This window comes from Hoplias malabaricus, chromosome 14 (genome assembly GCF_029633855.1).
Source record: "Hoplias malabaricus isolate fHopMal1 chromosome 14, fHopMal1.hap1, whole genome shotgun sequence".
Classification (NCBI taxonomy): domain Eukaryota; kingdom Metazoa; phylum Chordata; class Actinopteri; order Characiformes; family Erythrinidae; genus Hoplias; species Hoplias malabaricus.
The window spans coordinates 32,745,538-32,772,649 of NC_089813.1; the positions used below are offsets into that span (position 1 = coordinate 32,745,538).

Below are 27,112 nucleotides of genomic sequence, written 5' to 3' on the forward strand. Positions count from 1 at the left end.
ACTAACCGCACACGTGAGAAACACTTTCATTTAAAGTGTGCTCAGCAGTGTAAACATTAGCATTCCTGCTCTTAATTAAGAATCCATGTCAGTTATAGTAATGTATCTCAGCTTATGAGACCCGGTTACAAGAGTGGTTTAAATATAAAGATGGACGTGTGTTAGAACAACATGACGTTTGGCTCTAAACTCAAAATTTTATAGATGGTTAAGGCTTTATAAAGATTTTGTTGCAGGGTGGACTCTATGGTTGACTGTCTGTGAAGTTGTTTTGGGGACACACTATGTTTTGAGTATTTATCCTGCTGTAGGATGGAGCTTTCACAAACTGTAAAGTAAATGGTATATATGGCACTGAAAAACATTGAAAAACAAACAAACTCTTTGGTTCAGAATTGTAACTAATTTGTGCAAGTTGTCAACTCTGGGTCCAGCAAAAGAAACCCATCTTCATCAGCATCTGAGGTAGGGTTGCATAAAATAGAACTTTTTTCCAATCAAGTACAAGTATGTGTATTTTTATACTTGCCGATACAGAATTAGAATTAAGTAATCAGGAGCAGTGTGTAATAATGTAGTTATTGATTAAAACATTTAATTAATTAAAAACCTTATTGTTCATTTCTGGAACTGTCCATCTTTTATTTAGCATTTTCCCACATTACACCACCAATAAAGAATTTCCCTCTGGGATCAATAAACGAGCTCTTGATATGCATTTGCACAGTGTTGTTCATCTTTAGTAAGACTGTTATATACAATAATTGCTGGAAGGTTCTGCATTTGGGAGTGTTTGTTTATTGGCAGTGTTTATTTAAGAGCAGCAGCCTGATCTATGGCATTGGATCCAATTCAAAATTTGTGAGCGGCAACGAACACATCAGGCAACGAACAGTGCTCTCGCAAACGGGAAAACATTTCCCGGGAGGACAGTCACTTGTTTGAGGACCGTTGAAACAGTGTAGCATACTCACTGCTCTTGGGTTCTTTCTGCTGTCCGCTTTGCTTGGGTTGCCATCACTGACTGAGGTCATTTCAGAATGCCGAAATTTTGAGTTGTCTGCTCATTAGCGCAGCAACGTGCCCTAGGCACAAGGTATCGGTTGGTATTGGAGCCTTGTTTGCCATTACAAGTACGAGTAAATAAACATGGTATCGGTATTCATGCATCTTTAATCTGAAGTACTGGTTCTCGTGTGCCTCAGTGTTAGTTGATTAGCTTAGCTGAATACTTCATTACTCTATTATATTCTTTTAATAATAAAACATGCTTTCAAATGTATTCCACCCAAAATAACGTTATTAAATAGTGAAAGGTTTTTCACCGTTGGAACAATACTTTGACCATTTAGGTATCGTGTGAACCATTGTTAGTGATTTATTTTCTTGCTGTGATGCAGATGATAAGTGTGTGGACACATGCTCTTCAATGTATGTTTGCATATATCCATTGAGCAGAACTTTACTGACCGTGGTGGTTTGTGTGCATAATTTTGTGTTTGACTGTGCGTGTGATACGCACATCTCATAAGTCCTGGTCAGTGTGTGTGGCCTGGTCAGATGATCCCGATAGGAAGAGGAAGTATATCGCCATGGTGAGAGACATGTGAGAGCTACCACCACTTGTGGGGTCATGACCTGTGACCTGTGCCCCAGACGTAGACACTCGCTGCCACAAAATGCACCAATCCAAGGACCTAACTACTTAACTACTTAGATCCACAATAGCACCATTGTCATTTCAGTAATAGTAAACGTAATCGTATAACACTTCTACAGTTTTTTTAGAATGTGATGATTTAATCTGACAGGATGAAACCATTATTGACCCATTAACTCAATGAGTTTTCAATCCATTTGCTAATGGTTAGGTGTCTCTGTGTTTAAATTATTGTACACCACACACACACATACCAAGTAGAGATTGATTTGGAAAATGATGAAAAATGCCTTTAAGGAACTATCCATTAAAATGTTCTTTAGATAATCAAAGATTCCTCTGTAGAACACTAAAAGGGAAAAATAGGTATTGGCTTTTCAAGGGAACAGCCCGTATAGTCACTTCCATAAATTTAATCTTTAAAGGAACTATAGCAATGACTCAGTAAACAGCATCACTTCCTCTGACACAAATTCCGAGCTGTTTTGACATTAAAAATAATCTTTCAAAACAAATATGATGCCAAGAATGACCACAGATCATCCGTAAGTCTTTTTTTAGACTAAACACATACTGTCAGCCTGGTAATGATGCTTTGCACAAGGACAGGAAATATATCCAAGTCTAGGAAGGATGCTGGGTAACGTAGTTGATTGCAGGATCCGGTCCAAGACAATCATGTAATTGGGAATGGCTACAAAACAAAAGGTAGTGATTCACTGATGAGTAAACCATATGAATGTTAAAAAGTATGAAAAAAATAATTAAATTATTATCAGTAGATGAGACAGAATATGGCCAAATGTTTATAGTCGTCATCTAACATTTTAAAATCTGCTACTCTTTTGGGGACCCTTAGGATTAGATGTTGTAACAGTTCTGTAAGGATTTGAGCATTTTTAGCCATGACACCATTAGTGAGGTTGGAAGCTTACTTTTAGAGCAAAAAAGCCACTCTGAGGTCCTAAATGCTGCTCCAACACAAATCCAACACACCTGATCCAGATAATGAAGGCTTTCATGAGAATCTGAACATTAGAACCAGGTGTGTTAGAAATAAACTTTCGAAGGCAGTAGACCAGAGCTGGACCTTAGGCTTAGCACATGCTAAAATGACTATTACAACAACTGACTGATCAAGGTAAATCACTTGGCCGTTTTTGTGCTTATACACATCAAATTCACCAATGTTAAATCAACACTGTTAGTGTTAAATTAACACTGTTAGTATAATAATTTAATACCCTCAGTGTTATGTTAACACTAATAGTGTTGATTTAACACTGGAGAATTTGCTGTGTGCTAGTTTAACCATGTGAGAGATATAGCAAATGCTTGGCTTCAATATATTGTGTCATTTTTGGTGATTTTTAGCAAAATGTGAAGGAACTCACTTTTGTCCAACTAACATCTAGTTTTATTACTTGCTTTTGTGTCTAGTGATTAAATTATGCACTTGATTCAGGGTTAAAAGTGCTTTTCCGTCATCTTTAAATGCTAGTTTTAGCGCTAAAAAAAAATATTAGTTTAAGTGCTTAGTATAAAGCAATAGTTTTAGTCTACTTATAGTTAGCACTAGTTTTAGTGCTGGGGGATGCTTTAAACTGGAGGTGTTTTCTATAAACTGACCATAGACTGTTTGTCAGTGAAGCAGGACTGTGTTTTTAGCAGTAATTCTCTTCACTGTAGTTCACTGGCCCTGAAATATGATGAAGGATCATTCTCTCTGCTTGATGCTTGCAGCTGCAGCTTTGGCACAACTGGCATGAAACATCCAGCTGCCTCAGTCTGAAATTAATACAACATCAATTACATGGAACAATATAGTGTATTGTGGCTGTGGCAAAACATTTCTAGGCTGTACACACAGATGTGCACAAAATGATTTACAACGAGTAAAAGTAATTTAGAGGCTGCCAGAGTAGGAAATGATTGACTTATGTGGTTTGTTTCATGTAGAAACACTATATTTTCATCCACATAGTCTGTTTTCATCGTTATTCATATTGTTTTGAATATAAACTAATCTTATTATCCTTCATTATAATAGTACCCACACACCTAAATATACAAGCTCATTACTAAGGGTTGTGATACTCTGGGTTGCTCTGGTGACATGATTATACAGTTTGTGAAGTGTTTAGGTGTTTGTAAATTTCTATACAAACCCACATTAAATCAAATTAAATCAGTTATTCACCCAGTCATCTGTCTGTTTTCCAGATCCCGTGGCCATTGTCTGGTAACCGAGAAGAATGTATACTTAAAGGGAAAGACCCAGAGGTGAGTGAAAAAAATGTTTAATTCTAGTTATTCAAATTTTTTTCACATTCCTGTTTGATCTAATTCCTGGGCCACTGCCCACAAGCCTTTGTACTCATATATGATCCTGGCTCAGACAAACTCTTATTCAAACAAAAATAGCACAGCTCAAATGAACCATAGTCAAAATATATTGAATGTTCTGGTCCAAATGAAATTTTAAATACAGTTTCAATACTTTTTTTGGCATAGTTGTTAATTAATCACATGTGATTTTGTAACATTTTGTTTAACTATGGTTTCCATTAAAAGCATGAAATACAGCAACAAAAATAAAATATAAAAAACACACACTGCAGAAGCCCAAAATCTGTTGACTGACACCAAATTTCCTTGAGAAGACAGCTGATGTTTTGCATGAGTCCTGTGGCCGCACAATATACATTCAGTGACTTTTCTGTTTGCTCCACTAACCATGAATGGAAAATGGTCTGGTAAACTAAATAGATGTGGTTAAATGCCCCTTTCAAAGAACAAAGCCTGCAAAATTCCTTCACTAGATTCATGCTGAACAACTTGTGTTTTACACTGCTAATTATACTGTGCTAAGAAATGATATTTATGATAATTTTTTGGTAATATTGTCTATGTTATGTTTGCATCAGTATAAAGTTATTTTAACTTTAAATGCAACCTCAGCTACAAAAATGCAATAATTATAAGTATGATCCTGCAAGTGTATGTTTCCTCTTCTTCAGCGATGCATACAATAGTAAATGGAGCACTAGCTCCCACTTGTATATAACTTTCAGCCTGTTAATTCACACTGTAAAACTGTCAGTTTTTATCAATACATTTGTTTTATAATGTAATATTTCTATATCACATAATCATAATAATGATGAAATACGTATACATAGGTGAGGGTGCAGAAACTGTGTGTATGTGTATCAAGTAAAGTAATTTAAAGCTGATTCTTTAGCTTAATAAATGGGTCATACATTTTACAAAAGGAAACTTTGCTGTTGTGGTGTGTGTGTGAACTGTAAGTGGTCTTTTCTTTTATACTACTGAGCAATAAACTCTTAAAGATTTGATCTGCAGACTTAACCTATTTATGTTTCCATGAAACACACAGTAACTCCTGGGCCTCATAAACAGTAATGACTTTACTCTGGCTTTAGATAAAATCCACTGGCACTCTTTCCCTCTTTCTGCAGCGTTCATCCCTCATCCCTCTTGCTACATAAAATACTAAACTTAAACGCCACTCTCCTATAGCCCCAATAACGAATCAAGGCTAATGATGTCACACACATGGCATCTGCTAGCATTTAGCATGTCATGGTCATAAAGTGTGGTCCAGAGGTGTTTTAGTGATTATGAGCTGTGGTGACTGGAGTAACTCCATCGTTTGATGTGGCAGGTGAGGTAGATATTGGATACTTCAGTTTTAATGATGCAGTCCTTTTGTGTGTGTGTGTGTGTGTGTGTGTGTGTGTGTGTGTGTGTGTGTGTGTGTGTGCGTGTGTGCCAATGTAGGAATATTTATATGTCATTATTTTTTTTGATACTTGCAGAGTGCTAAAAGTTTTGCTGTTGGAGCCAATTCCAAAACTCTAAATTGAAGTTGTTAACTTTTAATGGACGTTATAGTAATGGTTTCAAGTAAATCTCTATCATTCATTGGTGAATTCGTCCTGAATTTGTAACCAATAAAATGTTTTCATTGCTCTCCGAATAAAAGCTTGTGCCTGCTTTTGTAATTTTTCATTTTTTAGGATCCTGAAAAACATCTGCCCCCATTTTACATTTTGTGAAATGATTAATGGACCAATACAAGTACAATATGCTTGAGATCAATTGTGTTTCCATTTCGTTCTCCTGAAGTTATGATTTCTAAGACATTGCTTTCAGCCGCAATGACATGGACATATACATGGACAAATATTCCTGACACTCCAGTGCAGTAGTGAGACAGATATATTTATCATGAGAATACATTACTACAGTGTGTGTGTGTGTGTGTGTGTTTGTGGATATTGTGGGCATTGTGATTTCCCGGAGTAATTGGGTAGAGAGTTCACGGAATAAGCTGTAATCAGTTCCTGCAACAGATGACTTTGACCTTGACCTTCTAAAGCTCAAACACAGGACTGGTTTCCGCTGGCCAGTCAGTGCCCTCTGAACAGAGAGAGGCGGTTACTGAAAACAGGATGAAACATTACCACTCCTCCAACTCAGTGTTCTTTCTTTCTTTTTGCTACAGAATTAAAGAATAATTATAGCCCTAAATGCCATTTAACATGATATTTGGCATGTCGTGTTGTATTCTGAAGAGCAGTTTTTTCATTCATCATTACTACACTACTACTATTCTCAATACAACGTAAAGCAAACATTATGCAAATATATACAGCACATTGTCCTCAGTGTTAAATCAACACTGTTAGTGGTAAATTATCATTTTAATCTCTGGTCTAGAGACTAATAAAATGAGATATGACATTAGCTAGTGATAAAGAATTAAAAAAGCTCAGCCTCAAAAATCCACCCTAAAGCAGATGGAAAAAACACCTTTAAAATATGTCAGTAGAAGGAGTTTTTCCAAATATTTAGACATGGTTTGTTCCACCCAAGACTCCCCCAGTCACATACAATTCCATCAGCCAAGGAGGATGAAGGCAAGAACATGCTTCCACTGACATGTGGCCACCTGTTTCCTAACAGCTGCTAACACACTGCCAGTAAACATCTCAACACACTGGATATGAACAACAATGGTCCAGATCTCTCAGATTAACATCTCCCAATGATGTGTACAATACTTTTTACCATGAATTACACAGGAAAATGTATCTATAGCATCACTGTAGGTTGTTGACATATTTACAGCCTACTACAGATTTCAGCTGCCAATTATGTGAATGGCAAAATTGGGTTTTATGCAAGAAGGATAATGATGAGGAGAAAGATGATGATGATGATTATGATGTGTGTGTGTGTGTGTGTGTGTGTGTGTGTGTGTGTGTGTGTGTGCCTTTGTGCTTCCAGACAGAGTGTGCTAATTTCATCAGGCTGCTGCAGCCATATAACCGGACTCACCTTCTGGCCTGTGGAACTGGAGCATTCCAACCAGTGTGTGCACTTATTTATGTCGGACACCGTGGAGAGGTAATACACACCACACCAACACTTACATGCACACAAGGTTTGTGTACTTTAGAAATAAAGTGATAAAATCCTGAAATAATGCTTCATTTTCATTTCCTGTTATGTTCCATGTATGTCTTTCCTATTCATTCAGCCCATTGTGTCCTTCCAAGTGATCTGAATAGGATATGTTAAGTCCTGTGGATACATGAGTCAAACTTTTTACCAGAACAAATGCAGGACAACAAAGGGCAAAAAAAAAAGAAATGTCTCTTTTTAAACCTGCCCTGTCCCATAGGACATGTACATCCAAAAACTTCATTTTAAATTGTGTATAATTATTTTTGACTAAAAGTCCATTGAAAGAGGCAGACCAAATCTATAGAAAATGCAGATTCTAAACTGCTCATCCATATCAGTACCACATCGAGAGATTCCTGTTAATACCACATAAAAACATCCTGTTGTATAAAGTATTTAAACACTTCACATGAATAAGTAAATTGATATAGAATTAAATGGACATTTAGGCTTGATCCTTCATCCTAATGGATGTAAATATGATTCATTATGTATCCTATATTTATTTATGAGGTTATATTTAAAGGAACCTATATTGTTAAAATAATTGGAAGATCAAACTTGAACCTGCTGATACAAAATGTACATTTAATGTCACTGTATTTACTGAATGAACAGAATTAATGGTAAACTTAGACAGTAGACTTAGGTTTCAAACTGACTGATTAATTTCTCAGGAGTTTAACCAGAGCAAAGATGTAAATGTTTTGGGTCAAATGTCATCCCACCCACAGGCTGACCTTCGAGGTCATGACCTGATCACAACAGGAGACAAAGGCAAACACATTGATTGATCATATAAACTTGCTATCTGAAAGACACCATGCATATACAAGCAAACAAACAAACACACACACCCCCACACCCACACACACACAGATCGCTTGATGCTACATGTACTGGAATGTAACACTGGCACACTATAGCCATGTGTGGATCCTATAATCAACAGCAGAGAAAAACAGAAAAAAATCTTAATACATGCCATGTAGAGGATAGAAAAAATGAACGAGAGAGAGAGAGAGAGAGAGAGAGAAATTAATGAGTGAAGAGGCTTGTGACTGAAAGAGAAAGGGAGAAGGGTGAAGGAGTGGAGACAAGGCAGGTGGGGAAAGAAGTTTGAGTAATGAAAAGAGTGAAAAATGATAACAATAACAAAAGAAAAACTAAGCTGAATTCAACAGAGTAAAGAGAGACACAGAGAAAGTGTGTGTAAGGAGAGAGAGAGAGAGAGAGAGAGAGAGAGAGAGCGAGTGAGAGAGAGAGAGAGAGAGAGAGAGAGAGAGAGAGAGAGCGCGAGTGAGAGAGAGAGAGAGAGCGAGAGAGAGAGAGAGAGAGAGAGAGAGCGAGTGAGAGAGAGAGAGAGAGAGAGAGAGAGAGAGTGTACCCTCTAGACTGAACATCTGCTCATTTCAGTGAGGGGTGTATAAAGCACATCCTGCTTTACTTGCCAAGGCTTCTTCACACAAATTCATGCACACATACTGCTTTTGTGTAAACCACAAGCCTGTCATAAAGTGTGTGTGTGTATGTGTGTGTGTCTGTGTGTCGTCATAATAATCCAGAGCTGGTTGGCCTGTGCTGTGGGATTCTGTTTCATTCCTGCTGTATTTCAACTGATTTGTCACTGCTTACACTAGAGAAAAGCCAAGCTGTCGATCAAACCTACAATGCTGTATGGTGCCAAATGAAAAATTAATAGCGTACTCTCACACAGACACACACACAGCGTTATCAAAGAAACACTCATTAGCACAACCACTGACAAATGCATACTCTAGCTGTCACATGGGAAGAAAACCTTATAACTGTAATTTGTTTATTTATTTATTTACATAGTGTGAACATTTCCTGCTCAGGGACACAGAAATAATTTCCTGAAGCACGCCTGTTATAAAGCATCAAAAATATTAGAGTGCTAACAGAACCATCTTGTGATGAATTTTTGACCTGTTGAACATTATTTTCTGAGCTGCAATTCATGCTGTTTTATGAATTGCTTTTATCAACATGTCCATAAAGTATTTTCTAATTAAATATTTAAACTGTTCATAAGCATACACGTTGGCACAGCAGGTAGTGTTGCTGTCACACAGCTCCAGGGCCTAAGGATTGTGGGTTCGAGTCCCTCTCTGGGTGACTGTCTGTGAGGAGTTTAGTGTGTTCTCCTCATGTCCATGTGGGTTTCCTCCGGGTGCTCCAGTTTCCTCCCACAGTCCAAAAACACATGTTGGTAGGTGGATTGGCGACTCAGTGTCCATAGCTGTGAGTGTGTGAGTGCGCCCAGTGATGCCAGGACACTGAACTGGATAAGTGCTTACAGACAATGCATGAATAAATGAATCAGGATACACGAAATAACATGCAAATAGACCATATGGAGTCAAAATAGCAAAAAAAAAAAGGCCATATCATCCTGTAACTTTTCATTGACAGCTTTTTATAAGCATTTTTATGCATGATTTACTGCTGTGACTGATAACACTAAATGAAATGTTATATATTGTTTATAGCACACATTCATTCTGGACTCATCCACTGTGGAAAATGGAAGGGGACGATGCCCTCATGACCCCAAACAGCCTTTTGCCAGCACGTTTACTGGTATGTTCCACTCCACAAGTGGCTATGGGTATGTGTGGGTAGTTGTGTGTGTGCATAATAGTTTGCCATAAGTACACTATACAAAAGTTTGTAGACAGTCATTAAAATTAGTGAATTCAACTTCTTTACGGTGTAACCATTGTAAACACAGAAGTTCAACTGCACACGCAGGGCTCATATACAGGTTCTTCACAGAACATAAATCATAGGTCACTCTGAAGCAGTCTTGAGCTCTAACTCACCATGCTCAGTACCAAGTGTCAGCCAGAGGGGAATAAACCTTAAGCAAATACCTTCAGGGTGAATTAGAGTGAACTAATCAATATTCAGAACTGATGATCATATTCAGCAAATCCCCACCAAAAAAGGGTCATAAAGCCTGTTATACAGCAAAGAGGGTAAAACTAAGTAATAAACTTAATTTCAGACAAAAAAAATTGCATGAGCTCATTGTCATGTGGTGTGCATTCAGATAGCCGTTGATTCAGGAGTGGTTTGTTAACATTTTACAGATGCTGTATTTGTAAAAGGGTTTTCAACACTCTCTTAAAGGCTTTCTGTGCAGATGAAGTATATGTGACGAGTCGGTTAAAGGCTAACAGCTTTCAGTTGGTGTGAGTGGAGTAGCGTACGAGCCCGTGCAGTGTTAGTGAGTAAAGACTGAAAGAGTTCAGCTGTGTGCAAGATATCACATATCACTCAGGTCTAATGTGTGTGCTTACATCATGCTGGATGGTTGTGTATGTGCCAGACTGGGGAATTGATGGTTTGTGAGTGTGTGAGTGTGTGTGGGTGTGTAGCTCTGTGGTTGTCAGTACTTATTTAGTTTATAATGCTCTGTAGATTGATTGCACTGACAGGAATCTTCATTCAACTGGAGCGCACGCTTATGTATGTGTGTGTGTGTGTGTGTGTGTGTGTGTGTGTGTGTGTGTGTGTGTACATATTTCAGTGCATTTTTTCATGGAGTTTAGATGTGTCCCCATGCATTTGAATACCTTTTGTGTACCTCCACTGTTTTGTGAGAGTGTGTATGAGCATAGGAGTTTGCCTGTCCCAGTGTGTCAGTTCACCAGATGCAGTGTGTTAAGGGACAGATCCAGGGGACTAAGGAATTTATAGGAGAAATGCTATTTTTTTCAGCCCACAGTGTCTGGACTGGGGAAAGCAGGACTCACAAAAGTGGTCTGTATGTAATTGGACGAAATGAGATGTTTATAGTGTTCAGATATACATTACTTGTGCTGGATAATCAGATATGTCCTATATAACATAGACACTGCAACATTAATTTAATTCAGTTTTGAAAAAATGTTATAGTTTTAACGTTCATGGAGTATTTGTTTCCAGCTCGATGCAGCAGTAGACAGTGTGCACAGCTAATCTATTTAATGTAACAATAGATTTGCTGAGTTAAGCCAATCAAATGCTTTCTTCTCCCCTTGTGGAAAGTTTGCTAGAGAGTGCAAGAGGGAAGAGATTTACAGCATGTCTCCAAAATAACGATTCCTAATGCAGAAAGCCAAACTGAAAAATTATATGTTAAAATGTAAATAATAAAAGAGAAAATAGTTGTTCAAGTCTCAGTTTGCACAGTCTAATTATGTAATAATCAATGTATGATGGTGTATGCTATATGACACTGTCAAAGGTAGACTACTTAAACCTTGTAAGTTTGGGTCTTGGCTGGAAGGAAAGTTTTACCCACAGGTCTCTATTAAATATAATTCAAAAGACATTTTCTTTGCACTGTGCCAATCTTTCATTAAGACCAAGTCAATAGAAATACACCAAAATTACATGGAATTATATCTCTGTTTATTAAACTTCTGTTTGGTCTTGTGAGACTTTCTTGTTTCCTCATCTGTGAGTGGGATTTAGTCTTAGTTTGTTAGTGAGAGTGTGTCTGGGATGGCGAATGTATAAACATGCTGTTGTGCTGGAAAAGCTTTTTGACTATTACCAGAATGATTTATTTTTCAGCTGGCCTTTTAAAATCAGTGTGTGTGTGTGTGTGTGTGTGTGTTTGAGAGAGAGAGAGATAAAGTGGGTTAAGATTACAAGTGTTTTTGATCTCTTGTGTGTGCTAATAAATGGCACCAAATATGTTGTAATGGATTTCATTACAGCAACCCTTATGAAACCAAGCTGTGTTTCTCTCTCTCTCTCTCTCTCTCTCTCTCTCTCTCTCTCTCTCTCTCTCTCTCTCTCTCTCTCTCTCTCTCTCTCTCTTTCTCTCCCTCTCCCTGTCCCTCTCTCTCTCTCCCTCTCCCTGTCCCTTAGGTGGGGAGTTGTACACAGGTTTGACGGCTGATTTTTTGGGCCGTGATTCAGTGATTTTAAGAAGTTTGGGGAATCGTTCGCCCATGAGAACTGAAACAGATCAAAGGATACTGCATGGTAAAAGCATACCTACAGTCCATGACCGAATGACATCACATCCTATTTAATCTCTTACAGTTCTCTGATCACAGTGCTAGATAAGGACCTGATTTATTAAGAGCTGGGTTTAAAAGGAAGGGAAGGAACGTAAATACTTCATGGTTGTTTTAGATGTTAGGATGTTTCTTTTTGGCTGGTCATTTTTCAGAATGTCTCTATTTTTTAATGCATGTTGGTATTCATTTTCTTCATTTTTTTCCCCATTTATTCTTTGTTCTCTCATGGATTTCATGAAAGTCTTTAGATTAATCACCTGGGCCTTAAGCTTATTATTTTAATACAGATTATAAAACCTGTCATAACTTTTGCATACAGTTTAGGTTTCTTTGAATATTTTTAAATGTGAAATGCCTCATGGACTACTTTAACTCATTAACTACTAACTCACTCAGTCACTCACATATGTGCTCATATACGCTAAAACTCTGACACACATTTAGGAACTGCACTTCAAGAGGGTGCTTATAATATTTGGTAAATGGAGCATTTGCGAATGTTTTTATAAAGTGAGTTAGTGATTGGTTGAATTGGTAATTGCTTCATACATGGTGAAATGGTTATAAATCACGTGCATGTGTTTGTCTGTGTGTGTATTTAGAGCCCAGGTTTGTGTCTGCCCACCTCATTCCGGATAGTGCCGATAAAGATGATGATAAAGTTTATTTCTTCTTCACTGAGAGAGTGAGCGAGGCTGGAGACAGAGAAGGAGATGCAGCCATGCACACACGCATCGGACGAGTTTGTGCGGTGAGGCACTGTTGCTCTCTTACACACACACACACACACACACAATAGTAGCATGTAAAAGAAAATTACTGTGACCACATAGGTTCCCAGCAGGCAAAAGTGTATGTAAACTGAGAGTTAAATCCTTATAGCTACAGTTGCACATACACACACACACACACACACACACACATACACACACACTAGCTGAAAGAGAAACAAGCATACCAAGACAATTGGTATGTTTCTTTTCCCACCGTATACACACAGCTGGGGAATGCTTTACATACCAGTGACTCTCTCAAACTCCCTCCTATCTCTCTCTCTCACACACACACACACACACACACACACACACACATTTCATCATAGGAAGTTCTGTTGAAATGTAAAACCATTGTCCACTAATAAACACAAGCGCCTCAACATGAGTGCATTGCCGTGAGTGCTTTGCCAAGGATGTGTTGTTAAAGATGCATTTCCAAGGATAAGGTGTTGATCAAAATATGTCTGTGACTAATATGTTGCTGCAGCAGAATGTTAGGACAAATAAATTAATGAGAAGAAATTCATCAGTGTCCAATATTGTCTGGTTAAATTTTGCTCACTGGCTCAACTGAGGGAATCTTACCAATTTCCACTAAACAACAAATGAATCATGTAACACATAACAGCACTCATAAGAGGCCCTCTCTGATTCAGGTCAGGTAGTAGACCCCTAACAGACATGTGCACAAACACACAGACACAGACTCATGACATATGCTTTCTGCAGTAATATTTAAGAGAATGTTTCTCTTAGGACTACAACTCATGCTATAAGACTTTTTCTCTATTTATAATCCACAGGACTAAAATATACAGAAACACACACACACACACACTGTGAAGATCCATATTTTCTGCACATGTTAGCAGGACACTGTTAAACATCCCACAAGTCCCTTAAACCCACACTGTGTGTGTGAGTGTGTGTGTGTGTGTGTGTGTGTGTGTCTGAGAGAGAGAGAGAGAGAGAGAGAGAGAGAGAGAGCAAGAGACTGTATCTCTATGACACTAATCTCCCAGAGGTTATACCTCATAGTTACCATAACAACCATTCAGTTACAGTATTATGCTCTTCATAGCTTGGCTGGGTTCAGTAATATTATGGGATATGAAAAATGATCTTGTTCTCATGGGAACAGTTAGAAATAAATGTTGATATAAAAACACAGGCCTTAACAGGTGCACGGATTCAAACACATCATCCACTTAATCTGGATTCAGAAACACAAGATCGTCTGTTGTTCAGTGAAGCACAGCTGCTCATGGAGATCATTAGTGTATGATTATTCCAGACATGATAATAGACAATGACTGATTTTAATAATTTAGTGCATAAGCTGGAGACCACAATTTGCTTATTTACATTTGCATTTGTGTTAATAATCACTAAACAGATTATGTAGAGGATTATCTATATATCATCAATCATTATGCAAATGTTTCTAAATGAAAAATTTTAAATGTGACTTACGCAACATTATATTTCATTTATTATATTAATCCTTTCTCCAGTACCTTAAATTTGCAGGAAAATATTCACTTAGATAAGGGTGTTATTTGGGCAGGTGTGACCAAACATTTGCATAAGGCTGTATACATTGCCAACTGTTTTCAGGAGATAACTTTTTCACAGTAGAAATCACTGCTTAACAAATTATATGAGAATATATTTATACAGCACAAGTAAAGGAACTATGTGTCTGCATATGTTTGTTTCAGAATGATGCTGGAGGTCAAAGAGTGCTGGTTAATAAGTGGAGTACGTTCGTTAAAGCTAGACTGGTGTGTTCAGTACCTGGACCTCATGGCATCGACACACACTTTGATCAGCTGGGTGAGAAATTATATACATATCATATACAATGGAGACTGTAAACATGCAGTTTAAACTTAACTGTGTTTATTATGCTTCAGGGAACAACAAACACATTATACATTTAAAGCATATAATGAAGGTCTTGCATTGTTTGTGTGTGTGTGTTTGTGTGTGCATGTGTGTGTTAACAGAGGGTGTGTTTCTTCTGAGGACGAAAGATGAAAGAAACCCAGAAGTCTATGCTATTTTCAGCACCATCAGGTACATCAAAATTGTCAGGACTTCAATATCATGCATTTTTATTTAAATAATTCATTTTTATTTAATTCATACGATAGATTTATGAATTAAATGTCACTCTGGATGTTCACAGCTGTTGATGATGTGTTATTTTGTATATGTCTCCTCCTACAGTAATGTATTCCAGGGATTTGCAGTGTGTGTGTACAGCATGGCTGATATTCGAGAGGTGTTTAACGGTCCATTTGCTCATAAAGAGGGTCCAGACTATCAGTGGGGGCCGTATGAAGGAAGAGTTCCTTATCCACGCCCCGGAGTGGTAAGTCAACTCACACGTGCACGCGCGCACACACACACACACACACACACATTATCTTAGATAGTCACACACACACACACACACACACACACACACACACACACACATTATCTTAGATAGTCACACACACACACACACACACATTATCTTAGATAGTCAACGGTTCCTCTTGTTTGAGAGAGTTTAGTACTGTGGCTTCAACCTATTTATTTATTTGAGGATAAATTTATATGAATTTTCTTATTGTCTCTCTCTTTCTCTCTCTTTCTCAGTGTCCCAGTAAAATCACAGCTCAACCAGGATGTGCTTTCAGCAGTACTCTGCAGTTTCCAGACTCTGTGCTGCAGTTTGCTCGCTCTCATCCTCTCATGTGGAAAAGCGTTCACCCCGCACAGAGGCGGCCTCTGATGATACGCACCAACACCCCCTACAGACTCACACACATCACAGTGGACCGCACACAGGCTGAGGACGGCCCTTACGATGTTATGTTCATCGGCACAGGTCAGAGACTCGGTTGGCGTGTGTGTATATGCATAAATATATACATATACATGGTATAGGCCTTACAACTTTCAACTGTTAATGATGATGCTACATATATATTTTGTATACATATACAGTACTGTGCAAAAGTTTTAGGCACCAGAGATTATGAGATTTAAAAAGCTATTTATTTGTGCAGTACATGTTTATTTGCTAAAAAACAAAACAAACAAATAACGCCTAGCATTACAATAAAACCAAATAGCATTATTCCAGTGAGTGTGATATTCTGTGTGTGAATGTGTTGGTTTCACTTTTTCCAAATCTGTCTTCATGACAGTACACAGTACACGTGGTTATCATCCAATACCTAGTTTAATGGGTTAATAAATAATGATTGTAAATAATGTGTGCTGTTGATTTAACAAATTCATGCAATCAAGGAGAATCTGAACAAAACGTTGTTCTTTAAACTCACTCTCACCTACTACTTCACAGAAAAAAAGAATTTAATATTTCTTATTTTTTATATATATATTTTTTGTATTTATTGTGATTATATATAACATTATACCAGCATCACGCTCACTGAGAAGGCATTAGTTTAAATATATATAATTAACTTAGGTGCCTAAGACTTCTGCACAGTACTGTATATTGCAAATGTACATTTGCTTTCCCATCCTATTTCTTTACTAATCTCTGCTCATGTGCAGTACGTCTTGCTGCTGGAATGCTGAAATATCCTTTTTCCCTTAGTTTATTTGTTTGTGTAAAATATTAGTTGTGTGTGTTTGACTGCAACATAATATTATACACTTCAATCAATATTTGGAGACGACATTTACTTTGTAAAAATAAACATGAAAATGTTGTTTCAGGAGGTCATAAACCATGAATAAGGATGTTTATTAAGTTGGGAAATGTAATGGAATTAAATCAAGAAGAATTAAAACCCTTCTTTTATAATATTTCAGAGTAAAATCCTAGATGAATCTTAGAGAAAATACTAGATGACTACACATATATTTGTACATATATTTATGTATAGTTATCCTAGATACAGATATACTATACATACATACATACTATATATATATATATATATATATATATATATATACTGTCATTTAAAATGTGCTGTATTTAATGGTATAAATGATTTGGTCCCTGTAGACACTGGTACTGTTCTGAAGATCATTGCACTGAGAAATGGCAACTCATTGACCAGCGAAGAGATCACACTGGAGGAACTGCAGGTCTTCAAGGTGTGTGCATTTCTTTTTTATTTGTCTATTTTTGAATGTGTTTATGTGCTTCAGTACTATCATGCAGGTTTCTGTATCTTAATTCCTGTTATTTTTCTTCTACAGGTTCCCACTCCTATCACCTCCATGGAAATCTCTGTGAAGAGGGTGAGCTATAACATGTTTCAGTGTTCTGCAAATATGTGTAAAACTCTACTGAGGGTCTGCTAATGGCAAACAACCAGGGTGCAAGTGCAAGCAGTGCTGGAATTCTACTGAAATTATCTTTCTGATAAACAGACCACTAAAATGGTGTGGAAGTGATTAGTTGAAGAAATTATTTTTAAATAATTGATGCACCATGGTGTCAACAAAACTATTGCTTTCCTCCAACAGAACATTTCTTCTAAAGTGTTCTAGATCCTCTGAAGGCCATTTAGCAGTCAACATGAAAAATGCTACATCCATGCAATATGCAAATGAATATTCCTACACTTTGAAATGATGTCACACAGAAGTAAATGTGCTACTTAACATACACCGGATTATATTTCAAAAGCAGTTACTCAAATTGTTCTTACTCTACTGTCCTGCCATAGATACTTGTCCACCACACTAGGCAAAGGTTTTTGAGGTGGTTGTGGGTCTATTGAGATTTCTATTGTCATTATATCTGTTTAATACACAGCAGTGTTAGCTTATATGTAGTAAAATTCACATTTCACCACCTTAATGACTTAATGTTAAGTGGAATTCAGGGTTAAAATGTTTTGTTCACCACAGGATGCAACAGAGATCATTTTGAAAAATCTTTTTTTCTTTTTCCTATATGACATAACCACAGAATGACAAATAAAACGTCAGTGATCTGTAATGAGATCACTGCAAGAAAGCAACTAAAGTAAAAATGAACCATAAAATGAAAGCTATGAAAAGGCAATTAAATATTTAATAGCTGGGTTTAAATTTGGGAAATTTCTGTTAATTATCTTCCCTTTTCTCTCTAGCAATCCCTGTTTGTAGGTTCGAGTGTGGGTGTGGCTCAGGTCTCGCTCCATCGCTGCAGTATGTACGGCAAAGCATGTGCTGAGTGCTGTTTGGCTCGAGATCCTTACTGCGCCTGGGATGGTATCGCCTGCACACGATTCGCTTCCAACAGCAAACGCCGCTACCGCAGACAGGACATCAAACATGCCAACCCTGCACTCCAGTGCACTGACCAGAACCAGAGCGGTGAGACAGATACTGAAAGAGTGAAATATTTTTAAATAATATAAAGAAATGTTGCATAATTAAACATAGCAACGAAAATTGTAATAAAAAGTAACAGTTTTTGGTGGTGTATGATGCAGTGACTAAGGGCGGCATGGAGGCACAACAGATGTCACTGTGTTTTGTACTGTGGGAGCACCCGGAGCACACCCACGCGGACATGGGGAGAACACACAGACTGTCCTCACAGACAGTCACCCGGAGCGGGACTTGAACCCACGACCTCCAGGTGACAGTCTGTGTGTTCTCCCCATGTCCGCGTGGGTGTGCTCCGGGTGCTCCCACAGTCTAAAAGGTCCATAGGTGTGAGTTTGTGGGAGAATGTGTGTGTGAGCGTGTGTCGCCCTGTGAAGGACTGGCGAATTACAAGGCAAATATAGGGAACCACTGCTTCAGATATTTAGCCATACTGGTTTTATCATCAATTTCCATGTTTATGTTTACAGTGGAAGTGTGATGTCATTATAAGCCATTGGCCTACAGTATACAGAGCTTTTAAAGACAGTCCAGTAGGGATTTGGATTTGTTACAAATGATAACACACATGTAAACACAGTTTATTTTATATAATAATCACAGCCAGCACTGAGAGGTGAGATATTTGGAGAATGGACAATAACACACATACACACACACTGTTTTATGATGGTGTAAATTGACCCTATAAGTGTTAGGGAAACTTCTGGGTGGTTTTAGGTTGAACATTTTAACTCTGAAACACTCAGAGGCTGAAAGCTAGTTGGACACATCACACTCAATCTCTCATCACTTTAGCAGGAGAGAAGAAGGAATGGAACAAAAGAAAAAGGGAACGAGTACAGAGAGGTGTTTGCACACCTGAGAGAGCGATTGAGTTTGATGAAACACTGTGACCTATAGAACAAAATCACACACACACACACACACACACACACACACAAAGCCATCCACACAAAGCCACTCAGCAAGCGCCCATGCATAGACACACAAACAATACAAATATAAAGAGCCCTGCACATGCACACCACATACACATGCAGAGGCATCTACACACACACACACACACACATGCATTTAAAAAGTGGAGGTTTAACCTTTTCATGAACCACTTTGAAGCTTTCAGCGCAGTGACAGGTCCATCACCACATCCACACACACACCTTTTTGAATTACAAAAACATGAAATTTGACCTTTCAGTGAACCTCTAAAAATGTTATGTCTGTCAGCACCTGCATGTTCATACATACACACACACACACACTCACACACACTCATAAAATGCTCACATATTTTACCGTCATCCGATATCTTCTGGAAATTTAGAGAAAATAAATCCTGTTGAGGAGTTTGTGTGTTTTTCCCAGTGCACTGACAGTGTGTTTTGTCTCCAGTGGAGGATGTGGATATGGCTGAGGACAGAGTTGTTTATGGCACAGAGAACAACAGCACATTTCTGGAATGTGTCCCTCGCTCTCCGCAAGCAACTGTTACCTGGCAGGTGCAACGGGATGAACATCGGGAGGAGGTGAGAAAGTAATGAGTGTGTTTACATGCACACAGTCACCTGAAAATTTCACAGAAGTACATTTGGTCAATGAACTATCCATCCATCCATCCATTATCTGTAACCGCTTATCCAATTTAGGGTCGCGGGGGGTCCAGAGTCTACCTGGAATCATCGGGCGCAAGGCGGGAATACACCCTGGAGGGGACGCCAGTCCTTCACAGGGCAACACAGACACACACACATTCACTCACACCTGCGGACACTTTCGAGTAGCCAATCCACCTGCAACGTGTGTTTTTGGACTGTGGGAGGAAACCGGAGCACCCGGAGGAAACCCACGCGGACACGGGGATAACACACCAACTCCTCACAGACAGTCACCCGGAATCAATGAACTAAAAGATTACAAATACGTGGCGTTCAGATTTATTTTTTTTATCTTTCTTAGCAGTAACCAGCTTAGCTCTGAACATAAAAACACTTCATCACAGTATGTTTATTAACTTTGAGAACCTATATTGACATATATTTATATCATTGGTCACAATTTCAAGGTGGTAACACTGAAATAATATTTCATGTTTACAGTTTTTCATGAAGCTCATCTTTCTCGAGATTTGTTTCTGTATATACACATCTGTAGAAACAAAACACAAATACACACACAAAAAAAACAACAAAAACAGCAACTGGAATAAACGGAAACATGCATGTTCAAGCTGTTCACCACACTTGGAAAGAGGATGCAGGAGACAGAAGCCATTTAGTTGACAGACATGCTATTTTCATAAACGTATACATAATATAATTTTATTAGGCATACCCCTTCTGCCCAGTTGTCTGTTAGTTTCTCTTCTCCCCCTGTCCTCATTGCTCTTCTGTTGTTTTCTACCTGCCAGCACCTCCTCACCATGTGTTTTTCTTGTTGAGAGGGCGCTGACATGTAATCAGAGCCGAATTGAATGGGGACAGTCTTGTGAGCACAGCCTTGCCTCACTCTGTGCAGGTTGAAGTTATTGCTTCATCCTGTACTCGTTACTTTGCTGGGGAAGCAGGGCAGGCCTCCGTTCACATACAGGGGGCTTGTGGCCCAGTACACTAAAATCCTAACTACTGTCCTACAGTCCAAGTCTATTATTGCTAATACATTTTATTCCTTTCAAAGACATTGTGTTCTGTTCACAAGACCATTTGAATAATCAGATCAACTGCAGAAATATGAAAGAGATCGCATTATTGTTGTGGATGTACACAAACCCTTTTTGGCATAACTGCATTTGCATTCTTAAAATGAAAGGTTACATTTATGATTGTGGGGAACTGGGATTCTGTCTGTTTAGTTTATGTTTTGAAGCTATACGCTCTACTAAGGTGGTATAGTATGACTGAAGAGAAAACAGCTGTTGTTTGTATGTGGCTGTACAAAGTGGAGCTTCTCTGTAAGTTTTTATTCACTGTTTAAATTACCACAGAGACTCATTTGTAGCTCAGTTTGTGTAGTTTTTTTTTTTTTAGCACATTGGTCTGTTTACTTTCATGCCGTTTGCAGTCTCCTGAATTTAGAGTGGGTTCCTACTTAAATAATGTAAAACAGTGAAAGTCAGTATTGCCCACCTAACGAGCAGGAATAAAGCAATATCCTCATCTCTTTTCGTAATTTAAAATCTTTGGAGGTCTCTGCCATTTTTCTGCTGTGAACAGAGGGAGGTAGGATACCTGACAGAGCCACCTTGTTATTTTTTTTTACTCATTTACTGACACTGCGGTTTTGTAAACACGTTTAACCAGTTTACAGCGCACAAACAGACTGTAAAGCTAGCAAATGGTGTGGATATATCTTCACAATTTTATAAAAAGTGTTTTTTGATTACATCCGTGGGCCTTGCCTTAAACAGGAAATATTTTAGGGCTTCACATAATATTTTCTTACATTTTTGTTTTCATACCATCATAAGATGACGTCTTCACACGTCACAGCTCTGCAGACAAACAGTGTTCTGTCTCATTAAACACACCTGATACCACTAATTGTCTTAGTTTTTAAGTGAAATTCAGAGCATTAGAAGAGAGAAAAAGATCATCTCCACAAGTCTGTGGTGAGCCCAGTTTGATGTGTGTTATATTAACAACATTAGTGCAGGTTTGTATCAGTGGGGTTTTTAATTATAAACAGCTGTGTGAGTGTATATTTAAAAAAAAGAGACGCTGCAAAAATCACTTCTATTATCATAGATCATATTAATTTCAATTTATTTTTGCACTTTATATTAAATTTATACATTTCTCAATCATGGAATCTAACCAAATTTTGGAAATATATGTTTTGCAACTTCAGTTAATAGCTGTTAATAAGCTAAAGCGCAAATCTAATGATGGGCGGCACGGTGGCGCAGCAGGTTAGTGTTGCAGTCACACAGCTCCAGGGACCTGGAGGTTGTGGGTTCGATTCCTGCTCCAGGTGACTGTATGTGAGGAGTTTGGTGTGTTCTCCTTGTGTCCGCGTGGGTTTCCTCCGGGTGCTCCGGTTTCCTCCCACAGTCCAAAAACACAGGTTGGTAGGTGGATTGGCGACTCAAAAGTGTCCGTAGGTGTGAGTGTGTGAGTGAGTGTGTGTGTTGCCTTGTGAAGGACTGGTGCCCCATCCAGGATGTATTCCCTGAACTGGATAAGCGGTTACAGATAATGAATGAATGAACAAATCTGATGGTAATTGAAAATCCGGGGTGCCTACAATATCAATTTGATATATTTTGTGTTTTTTTCTGCAGGTGTTGCTGGATGAGCGTGTGGTAAAAACAGAGGAGGGCTTACTGTTCCGTCGTGTATTACGACACGACGAAGGTGTGTATGTGTGTAGTTCTCGTGAACACGGCTTCACTCAAACCATCTCTCGCATCTGGCTGGATGTCTTGAGAGGAGATACTCTCTCTGATTTACTGTCACGTGACAACAAGCACAGGGCATTGCCTCCATGCCACACCCATTTGGGCTCAGCCAATCGTACACCAGCCAGGGCCTGGTTTAAGGATGTATTGCAGCTGATTGGTCCATCAAATCTCCCTCAAGTGGAACAGTACTGCGAGCGTGTGTGGTGCAATGAGAAACTACGACGGAAACACAAGAGCATGCTGGACAAATATCGTCAAGCGCAGGATTTAGCACGGAAAACCAGGGTCACCAAGAACACAGGAGAACGGAACCGTACACCAAGAGATACAAGGAGCAGAGTAACACAAACACTCAGAGAAAAGTGAGAGATGGACTTATGGACTCTGTATTAATCCCTCTCTAACTTAAAGGAGCAGTCAGTCATTTTTATCACTCAAAGTAATAAACAGTATTTATAAGTGATTATTTATTACTTTTACATTTTTTTTCTATAAAGTGTAACTCACAAAAAGCAAAGAACTGAATTGCTTTTTAGTCCCTGAATGAGGTAGTGTGGGTTCCCTCACATGGGGGTGGCCATGTTTCATATGGGTTTAGTACAAAATCTCTGAGACACCCAGGTGACTTGTTGTCACAATGGCTGTGTCATTTGTGAAAATGTATCACTGAAGATAATGACTGATTGCTGCTTTACAGAAACACACTCTTCAAACACACACACACACACACCTCTCTCATTCGGATAGACTGTAAGATGTTGTAAATAATGTGTGTGTACCATCTCAGTTCCTTTCAGTTTGAAATGAACTCTGCAAAGCTGTGGGGACTATTTTATATTATGTATGCGGCTATCATGCTATTCTGTGATTTCATTTGTCATGTAGTTTGACGACAGTTGGAGATTCAACAGGACAAAGAAAACCAGTGTGGTAGGGGTGGGCGATACGGCAATAATGTAACATTAGAGTTTCTAAAGAGGCTTCCATGATACATAATTGCTGTGTGATATTTAGTTTTTCTGTTATTTTTTGTAAGTTATAAGAAAGAATATCTTCATTTCACACAGTATATTGCACTAAATTCAGGTCTCAGTGATTCTTGGATTATTCTCTTTGTTATTAAACATCCAGTGTTCACAATATCTACCAAGTTCTCAGGAAAGAATATTGTGAAATATCTGACAATTTACTATGATATCAATCTTGTTATATTGCCCACCTCTGACTATAAGGGTCTACTTTGCTTTCATTATAACACAACGTGCTGTAGCGGTATATTACATGAGCTGATCAGAGTTGTTTATTATACTGTCCACACGATGGTTCAGTATACACTGCAAACGCACCACATTTTGGAAATTTAAGGCATCGTAAACAGAAGCAGTTTGTCTAAATAAATGCACTTATCTAAGGAATAGATTCCCTGCCAAATACATGTAAAACACTATTTAAAATATGTAAACATTAGTAATACAAAATAAAGGATAATGTTTAAGGTATTACTCCAACACAAGGATAAGAAATGATAGATTATAAGAGAGATATCAAACTGAAACTGGATCATTAAATAGTCAATGCACGTGAGGTTAAAGTCACCATACACAGTGCTAAGTGTCATCTAGAGGGGCTTAAATGCCCTGAACACTGGGCTGAGGAGCAGTGGAACTATGTTCTCTGAAATCATACAGAGTGGTGTTTGTGGTCCAGACTAATCTGACCTTCACTGATGCTCCTTAGCTTAATGCAATCAAATCTTCACAAACATGTTCCAACCTGTAGTCACAAGTCTTTCCAGATGAGTAGAGTCTGTTACCACCGCAAAAGAAAACAAAGTACCTATTCATACGTTTAAATTCTAAAGAAACATTGACAGACATTTGGTCATACAGTGTATTATCTAAGATGCTTCTGCTTAAAAAGATGTCATGCGTTGCAGTGTGGCCCGAGTCATTTCAGTTCGTTCAAAAAGTCAGAGAGCTCAGAGCACACTGAAGCACACTAGCTGAAGAGACATTTTACAGGGCAACTACATTTAGAAAAAACATGCAGTGGAATTAAAGCAACACTAGGTAAGATTTAGATATTTGCTCCTCTGCTTCCCCTACAGTTTCAGAGTGTAATTCACTGTCCTGAAATAAAGGTGGAGAGGGGAGAGAGGGAAGTGATTTCCTACCCTCCTCCAGAAGTTACATAGTGTAGTTTCTGCAGTGCTGAGCCCAGAGAAGCAACAACAGAGGCTCTATTCTCACTGTTACAAGACAAGTGAAGCATCACAATCATTTTTAAGCTTAATTATAATGTAAAAATACTACCTAGTGTTCCTTTAAGCCTTTAGTCAGCTCTGAATCATTCCCTCATCGTTACTGTAAACATATTTTTGTTTGTATGGAGCTAATAATTGCAATGAAATCTGTGTTTACAACTAACTACATTTACATAACTGGCTGCTTTTGATCATTTCTGCATCTCGTTATTTATAAACTACTAAAACAACTAACTAGGATTATTATACTGTTTATGTCATTTTATACAGCAGTTTCACTTCATGTACGGATATTTATAAGCATTTCAGACAAAGAGGACACAATGAAATCTTCAGTGAACTATACGCTGCAGGCTGTTGATAGGCTACAGGTGAATAAGGGAAACTAACACTTAACATTTTTTAAGATGTGGGAATATTGAAGGATACTGGCGCTCAAAGACCCACTGGTAATGAATGTCTGAATGTGTCCTTTGTGAGAGCCACTTACGCTGGATGGAATGTGTTCTTAGACTTTGAGGAGGAGCGTTTTCTCATGAAGCAGAAAGGCAATATCAGATGCTTCAGTGAGTAAATTCTGTCCTTCTGCAAATCTAGTCACTCAGCGGGAGTAAGATAGGAAATGATAAATGGAACGGGAGGCCTGTGGAGAGACTTATAAAGACAAACATTCACTTTTCTTTTACCACGTCTCTTTTAAGCGCTTGTTTGTTTTTCTCTGTTTTTTTTCCATCAAGCCTGGTAGAAGCTTCTGCTTCACTCACTTTCTGTTGATTCATTTATGCTCAGCAACGTCTAGAAACACACAACTTGTTTCTTGTGAAAATATTACGGTTGATCTAATTTCCCTGAGTGAGAGAGTGGAGACATTAATAAAAACACAACACTTCAAATATAGATCTGCCCGGGCCTCTTTGTGGCTAGCTGCTGCAGCACAGAAGCTTTATAACTGAACTAAATTGTGTTCATAGAATATTTTACAAACGCCACTGTAGTGTTTTTTAACTCAGTTAAAGCTAATAGGAAAAGAGTGGAGAATAAACATGTTTTAATTGAAAAAGCTCTGATTGTTTTGAAATTAAAAGCTAAAAAACGTCATAAATCTCGTAGCCAGATACTGTATCTCTATTCGCACTGCTTTTAACTCATATGGACTGAATTTAACAGACTGGTTTATATTAACTTTAACACTGTAGTTTTTGTGGTAACACTTTATTGTAGGCCATTGCTTATAAGCCTTTCATAAGCCTTTCATAAGAAGTGACATAAACCCATGTGGAAATTGCATCAAGCAATAAACCTTTACAGACATTAAGTAAGTCTATGTCCATTGTCATGAAAAGCTTAGCTAGGTAGGTGTCATGTAGCCTTATGAACAATGACCTACAATAAATCTTCACCATAGTTTTCTATCTATCTCCGTAGATAACACATGATCTGAGTGTGTGACGGGTTTGTGTTGGAATATTTGATGTATTTATGTCTTATTTAAAACCTCCCCTTGCATGCGGAGTGTACAGATGTGGGTTCTGTCTTGATGATAAGCGAATAAAACTCTATCCATCATTTTCTGCAGCTGTTTCTTTGGTATACAAGGCTAGCTCCGAGTGCTTGATGTTGCCAGTGTGTGGCTGAGTTCATATGTGCATATGTGACTGAATCAGTAAATCCCTGTTCCCCTGAGTACAGACCTACGCCTTCGTCTATGTTCAATACAAACGTCTTAAATCACTCCAGATAGGAGTTGAAGTCATACGTTGGTTTGAAACCATTTCTCAGAAGGAATGTATGGAGGGTATACAATTCCCCAGGCGTCTATATGACTGCCAAAGAAAGACCACATGAAAACATAAATTCATTTTGTAAAGCTGATTGATACAGAGCTATACAGGACCCAAATCAACTCCAAATGCTGTTTGTTTGTTTGTTTGATGCTGTTTTTGTAAAATATACTCAGGCTTTATACCACAGCTATGTTACATCACAGATATCAACTTTCTGAACTAATGAATTTCCAATGTACTGCAGGAGTTGATTAAAGTGAGGGTATAGATTAATTCGTTCATTCATTCATTATCTGTAACCGCTTATCCAGTTCAGGGTCGCGGTGGGTCCAGA

General features: G+C 38.2%; 1 protein-coding gene across 1 annotated transcript in view; it reads left to right on the forward strand.

Annotated features, from left to right (window-relative positions):
• The window catches only part of sema3bl (sema domain, immunoglobulin domain (Ig), short basic domain, secreted, (semaphorin) 3bl), a 41,536-nt gene extending 14,983 nt beyond the window's left edge, over nucleotides 1-26,553 (forward strand). The window contains exons 3-16 of the mRNA XM_066643533.1: nucleotides 3,884-3,943; nucleotides 6,977-7,096; nucleotides 9,670-9,760; nucleotides 12,044-12,160; nucleotides 12,801-12,949; nucleotides 14,696-14,810; nucleotides 14,984-15,053; nucleotides 15,207-15,351; nucleotides 15,624-15,855; nucleotides 17,014-17,105; nucleotides 17,211-17,252; nucleotides 18,092-18,317; nucleotides 19,728-19,861; nucleotides 22,612-26,553. Coding sequence (XP_066499630.1) covers nucleotides 3,884-3,943; nucleotides 6,977-7,096; nucleotides 9,670-9,760; nucleotides 12,044-12,160; nucleotides 12,801-12,949; nucleotides 14,696-14,810; nucleotides 14,984-15,053; nucleotides 15,207-15,351; nucleotides 15,624-15,855; nucleotides 17,014-17,105; nucleotides 17,211-17,252; nucleotides 18,092-18,317; nucleotides 19,728-19,861; nucleotides 22,612-23,097 — 2,079 coding nt within the window. The 3' untranslated portion in view covers nucleotides 23,098-26,553. The remainder of the gene's footprint in view (nucleotides 1-3,883; nucleotides 3,944-6,976; nucleotides 7,097-9,669; nucleotides 9,761-12,043; nucleotides 12,161-12,800; nucleotides 12,950-14,695; nucleotides 14,811-14,983; nucleotides 15,054-15,206; nucleotides 15,352-15,623; nucleotides 15,856-17,013; nucleotides 17,106-17,210; nucleotides 17,253-18,091; nucleotides 18,318-19,727; nucleotides 19,862-22,611) is intronic.
• The last annotated feature ends 559 nt before the right edge of the window (nucleotides 26,554-27,112 follow it).